The following is a 6,741-nucleotide window of genomic DNA, read 5'->3' on the forward strand; positions in this document are numbered from 1 at the left end:
CCTAATTATGACCCTAATTATACTTCTAAAGCAACACTCGAGTGGTTTAAGGGGAAAAATGTAAATTTCTTGGAATGGCCTAGTCAAAGCCCAGACCTCAATCCAATTGAGAATCTGTGGTATGACTTAAAGATTGCTGTACACCAGTGGAACCCATCCAATTTGAAGGAGCTGGAGCAGTTTTGCCTTGAAGAATGGGCAAAAATCCCAGTGGCTAGATGTGCCAAGCTTATAGAGACATACCCCAAGAGACTTGAGGCTGTAACTGCTGCAAACGGTAGCTCTACAAAGTATTGACTTAGGGGGGTTGAATAGTTATGCATGCTCAAGTTCTGTTTTCTTCTCTTATTTCTTGTTTGTTTCACAATAAAAAATATTTAGCATCTTCAAAGTGGTAGGCATGTTGTGTAAATCAAATGATACAAACCCCCCCAAAATCTATTTTAATTCCGGGTTGTAAGGCAGCAAAGTAGGAAAAATGCCAAGGGGGGTGAATACTTTCACAAGCCACTGTGATCGTCTAGAATGTCTTCGAATGCTGCAGGGTAAGATGTCACCTTTGGATGGTGGATAATTCTTGATACCCTTGGGAAAATGTTGAGGTTGAAAAGAACGATGCGCCTGGCACCTACTACCAGACCCTGTTCAAAGGCACTTATATATAGTGTCTTGCCTATTCATCCTCTGAATCGCACACATACAAAATCCATGTCTCAATTGTCAAGACTTTAAAATCCTTCTTTAATCTGTCTACTCCCCTTCATCTGTAGGTTTCATCAAGTGACATCCTTAATAAGGGTTCTTAGTTTTCACCTGGATTCACCTAGTCAATGTCATGGAAAGTACAGGTGTCCTTAATGTTTAGTATACACATATACAGTACCAGTCAAAAGTTTAGACACACCTACTCATTCAAGGGTTTTACTATTTTCTACATTGTAGAATAATAGTGAAGACATCAAACTATGAAATAACACATATGGAATTATGTAGTAACCACAAGTGTTAAACAAATCAAAATATATCTTATATTTGAGATTCTTCAAAGAAGCCATTTCCCTTGATGACAAATTTGCACACAAAGAGAAACGACAGTCCATCATTACTAAGACATGAAGGTCAGTCAATCGGAAACATTTCAAGAACTTTGAAAGTTTCTTCAAACGCAGTTGCAAAAACCATCAAGCGCTATGATTAACTGGCTCTAATGAGGACCGCCACAGAAAAGGAAGACCCAGAGTTACCTCTGCTGCAGAGGATAAGTTCATTACAGTTACCAGCCTCAGAAAGTACAGCCCAAATAAATGCTTCACGGAGTTCAAGTAACAGACACATCTCAACATCAACTGTTAAGAGGAGACTGAGTGAATCAGGCCTTCATGGCTGAATTGCCTCAAAGAAACCACTACTAAAGGACACCAATAAGAAGAAGAGACTTGATTGGGCCAAGAAGCATAAGGAATGGACATTAGACCTGTGGAAATATGTCCTTTGGTCTGATGAGTCCAAATTTGAGATTTTTGGTTCCAACCACCGTGTCTTTGTGAGATGTAGAGTAGGTGAGCAGATGATCTCTGCATGTGTGGTTCCCACCATGAAGCATGGAGGAAGAGGTGTGATGAGCTGACAGGGTAGCCTACTGGTTAGAGCGTTGGGCTAGTAACTGAAAGGTTGCGAGATTGAGTCCCCTAGCTGACAAGGTAAAAATCTGTTGTTCTGCCCCTGAACAAGGCAGTTAACCTACTGTTCCTAGGCCGTCATCGGAAATAAGAATTTGTTCGTAACTGACTTGCCTAGTTAAATAAAGGTAAAATAAAAATGGTGCTTTGGTGGTGACACTGTCAGTATTTTTATTTATTTATAATTCAAGGCACACTAAACCAGCATGGCTACCACAGCATTCTACAGGGATATACCATCCCATCTGGTTTGCGCTTAGTGGGACTATCATTTGTTTTCAACAGGACAATGACCCAGCACACCTCCAGGCTCTAAGGGCCTTTTTGACCAAACACAAGAAGGAGAGTGATGGAGTGCTGCATCAGATGACCTGGCCTCCACAATCACCCGACCTCAACCCAATTCAGATGGTTTGGGATGAGTTGGACCGCAGAGTGAAGGAAAAGCAGCCAACAAGTGCTCAGCATATGTGGGAACTCCTTCAAGACTGTTGGAAAAGCATTCCTCATGAAGCTGGTTGAGAGTCGGAGTGTGCAAAAGTGTGCAAAGCTGTCAAGGCAAAGGGTGGCTACTTTGAAAAATCTAAAATATATTTATATATTTGTTGAACACTATTTTTGCTTACTTCATGATTCCAAATGTGTTATTCCATAGTGTTGATGTCTTCTCTATTATTCTACAATGTATAAAATATTACAAATAAAGAAAAACCCTTGAATGAGTAGGTGTTCAAACTTTTGACTGGTCCTGTATATATATCTACAGACAATTCCTTCAACCTCATGGCTTGGTTTTTGCTCTGTGGGACCTTACAGTATATAGACAGGTGTGTGCTTTTCCAAATGATGACCAATCAATTGAATTTACCACAGGTGGACTCCAATCAAGTTGTAAAAACATCTCAAGGGTGATCAATGGAAATAGGATGAACCTGAGCTCAATTTCGAGTCTCATAGCAAAGGGTCTGAATACTTAAGTGAATAAGGTATTTCTGTTTTAAAATGTTTATATATATATATATATATAGGGGTCTCATCTTAATATTGAGGTAGAATAGTAGTTGTGCAGCAGTTTTTCTCTTGTTACGTCAGTAAAAAATTTTAAACTTCGGTAATATAGTCTAGCCATTGATTTTGTTAGTCAGTCTCACTCATATCATATTTAAAACTGCAAACATTTCTCTCCACCCTATGGCAGAAGTAGTAGAATTGCAGAACATTAGCTGTTGCACTGCAAATGTTTCTCTCTGCCCCATGGCAGAATTTGTAGAATTGCATGAAATTATTTAACAAATGGCAAAATCTTCTCTCCGCCCCATGGCATTTTTTTCTCTCTCTCTCTCCTCTGTCACGAGGGTGGTCATTAAAATGATTTTCTCGCAACAAATTTTAACTTATGGCCCCCAAAAAACTAGGGCCGGCTCTGACTGCATGTGTCAATATGGATTTGGGTATTCACAGCTGCGAGCCACTGCAGCCTCATGATGAGTTCAGATTTTTTGTGGTCCTCACCCCAATCAAAGTTGTCCATCCCTGGGTTAAGGTTAGCTAAAATGCAAAAATGTTCAAATTTGGACATTCATTTGACAAAAGCTAGAACCCTTCTGTGTAAATTAATCTAACCTGCTTCTAAAAAGTGACTTCCGGTCATAGCTGTCAAAATAAGACCAAGTCAAAACATGACACTTCGATACAGCTACAACCAGAAGTAACTTTCCGTAGCAGGTTAGGAGAGCATTTTTGCTAACCCGAACCCGTTTCCTCACCTCATTCCCCTAACCTGCTGCAGAAGTTCTAACCTGTAACATAAAAGTCACTTCCGGTCGTAGCTGTATTGAAGTGGCGTGTTTTTAGGGAATATGGTCGCAGGTTTTAACTAGTGGTATATACGTACAGCAGCTACGACCGGAAGTTACTTTTTCGCAGCAGGTTAGATTAATTTAAGCAGCAGTTTAAGATAATTAGGAAAAGGGTTAGTGTTAGCTAAAGTGCTCTCCTAACCTGCTACGAGATGTCACTTCCATCTGTAGCTGTACTCAATCTAGTTACAACTATGGTCGCAGGCTGGTTAGTGCTATCCAGATTCCTTGGAATGTCCCTACCCATAACACTAACCTTACCTAACCCTTACCGTAAAAACCATTTAAAAATTCAACTTCAATGGGGTAATGTCAGAGTTGGGATGTCCCAAGGATCCCGTCGCAGGCCTGGTCACAGGTCAAGTAATCAATCCGTCGATGACATCGATAGGTGTCCAATGCAGGCATACAAAATGGAATCTGTCAAAAATGATAAATGCATCCTCTCTTCGACTGTAGCCTGCTACATAAGAGTTGAATTGTAAAACAGTAAAAGTCTACAACAAAAGTTTTAAAAAGCACAGAATATTCAGCAAACATTGCATGGAATGGTGTTGATTAATGTATGACACATAGCCTTTGTCTGGCAATTGCAGTTAGCACTGTAGGCTATTTCAAAACAACCAACGAAATGTATGTAAACTTAATTGAGGTTTTAACATAGTTTCTTTTTTTTCTTCATTTCACCACATGGCTATGAGTAAACATGTAATTGCCTGTTGAATTATTGACCTTTGCGATGTGAATATTCTGTATGCAGTTATCAAGAAAGATCTGCAGTTACTGGATCTGTAACCGGAGGCAAACACAGAGCACATACTTTTAATTGTGCTTTTATCATTGGAAAGAGCCATAAAACTACTATGGCTTTCTCAATTTATGACCAGGTGATAAATGCTGACTGTGATGAACTCATATATAAAGAGGCATGCCTTCTTCAACACAATATGCCTTCAGTCCTCGAAAGAGCAGTGGTGAGTAGACTGCCAGTTATTTTCTGGTTAGGTTGGGTGATTAGCAATAGGAATTGTTTATAGTATGAGCCAGTGGGTTTGGACAAGCTGATCAATGTCCTACAGCTCTAGCCACCTGTTGTTTTAATGTGTCATACAAAGACTCATTGAATGATACAATGAGATATAATGAAATAAAACAAATTCAATCATTTATTGAAATTTAAGTAAGCCTAACTGGGGGACTGAATAGGTCTAAATTGATTGTGGTAAGAAAGACCAAATGTCTTTTTACGATCTGACCCATTCGATATCCACATTGTGCAACTCCATATTGTGCACCTCTATATCTCATCTTTACAGGTTGTTGAAGGAGTAAGTGGTATCTGCAGTAAATACAATTCAGGGAAGAATGGCTTCTGACACAGACTCCAATACTGCTGGTGTGCAATACAATCGCTGGAATGAAGACAACATCAATCTGAATGTGGCTGGGACAGGTGTAACGGGGTAAGCTCTGAGCAAGACCCATGACTGGGCGACAGAAGATACAATCAGTGTTCTTACTATTATAGGGTACCCGTTTATTAATCACAAGGGATAGGCAATATCAATTATAGTGAATGACAATGTTTTAGGCAGTTCAAGAAACACTTACTTTCAATTAAGGTATATGAAGTTGAAAATTGTATTCAGTGCAGTGTTTCCTACCTTTCATCCTAGTTTATTAACTTTCCCAAATGATGACCCCTTGAGTATACTGATCGTGTATAGACTGGCCTCAACTGTAATCAGTGGTCATATTATGACATGTTCTGTTCCCCAAAGGCTGTACAACAGATTCTGCACTGGCACCTTGGGCATAGCTATCAAGGTGGCCGGAGCTTTGGCTGCACTGGTGGCTGTCTACGTCATTGGATACGTCACTGGATATTACGTCCACAAATGCTGACCGGCCACTGACCGAAGGACCCTCAACAGATGGAATTATGTTGGGATTGCAGTTTGCTTGTTGTAAAGTGATTTTACAGCTTCCCACAGCTTTGTCTTATATGTGAAAAGTCATTGTCTAAAAACATGAACATAATGTTTGACTTACAGTGCTTGGTATTCAATATGTTCTTGTCACTAAGTGATATCTATTTCAATTGTTTTTTCAAGATTGTACTACAGGGCTTGTTATGTTAGCCTATTCAACTGTATATCAAGGCCATGTGGATTCAATATTTTAATGAAAGGACACAGGCAATACTAATAGTTAATAAAAAAGCTGTTGAAAATATGTTAATTACCTGTGTTATTCAACAAACATGTTGTGGTAAATATGCTGTCAAACAAGAGGTTTGCCTCTCTTGACAAAGACTGGATTTTTTTAAATTTAGGTGTCATCTGCAAATATATCAAACCTAATCATCATTACAAAAATGCACTTTAATATTTATTTTCTCACCTCAAATCCTCAAGTCTGTAACGAGAAATAGCTTTATAATCAAACTGTTATAGGGATTTTTAAAAGTCTGTAAATTTGAGCCCTGGTCTGGGGTGTAATTTATAGCGGGAAAGGGTGGGACATGGCCACCGCTCACAATATTAGAGGCAAATGTTGTCCTCTGCAATGTTCCCCTCCCCAATGTTGAAGTCAAACCTATGCCCACTGCCCATAGAGGCTGTAATGTCCACAATGTATACTGAACAAAAATATCAACAGAACATAAGCGTGCCACAGATGCACAATGCCACAGATGTCTCAAGTTGAGGGAGCATGCAATTGGCATGCTGACTGCAGGAATGTTCACCAGAGCTGTTGCCAGAGAATTGAATGTTAATTTCTCTATCATAAGCCACCTCACAACCGCAGAGCACGTGTACCCACGCCAGCCCAGGACCTCCACATCCGGCTTCTTCACCTGCAGGATCGTCTGAGACCAGCCACCCGATGAAACTGAAGAGTATCTCCATCTGTAATAAAGCCCTTTTGTGAGGGAAAATAATCATTCCGATTGGCTGGTCCTGGCTCACTGTGCCCTCCCAGGCCCACCCATGGCTATACCCCTTCCCAGTCATGTGAAATCCATAAATTAGGGCATAATGAATTTCAATTGACTGATTTCCATATATGAACTATAACTATAATGCTTGAAATTGTTGCATGTTGCATTTATATTTTTGTTCAGTATAAATGACAGTGAAAAAGAAAATCTCACCTAGTTGCTCGACCTCATCAAATCAGCTTTTATTACTCTCCCTCAT

General features: G+C 39.7%; 1 protein-coding gene across 1 annotated transcript; it reads left to right on the plus strand.

Moving 5' to 3' along the window:
• The first annotated feature begins 4,460 nt into the window (after positions 1-4,460).
• Positions 4,461-5,773, plus strand: smim1 (small integral membrane protein 1). Its single transcript, XM_046344156.1, has 3 exons — positions 4,461-4,512; positions 4,855-5,001; positions 5,320-5,773. Exons 2-3 carry the CDS (start codon positions 4,904-4,906, stop codon positions 5,441-5,443), a joined length of 222 nt encoding a protein of 73 aa, XP_046200112.1. The 5' UTR covers positions 4,461-4,512; positions 4,855-4,903; the 3' UTR covers positions 5,444-5,773.
• Positions 5,774-6,741: the final 968 nt, after the last annotated feature.

The sequence above is a fragment of the Oncorhynchus gorbuscha genome, linkage group LG03 (genome assembly GCF_021184085.1).
Source record: "Oncorhynchus gorbuscha isolate QuinsamMale2020 ecotype Even-year linkage group LG03, OgorEven_v1.0, whole genome shotgun sequence".
Classification (NCBI taxonomy): domain Eukaryota; kingdom Metazoa; phylum Chordata; class Actinopteri; order Salmoniformes; family Salmonidae; genus Oncorhynchus; species Oncorhynchus gorbuscha.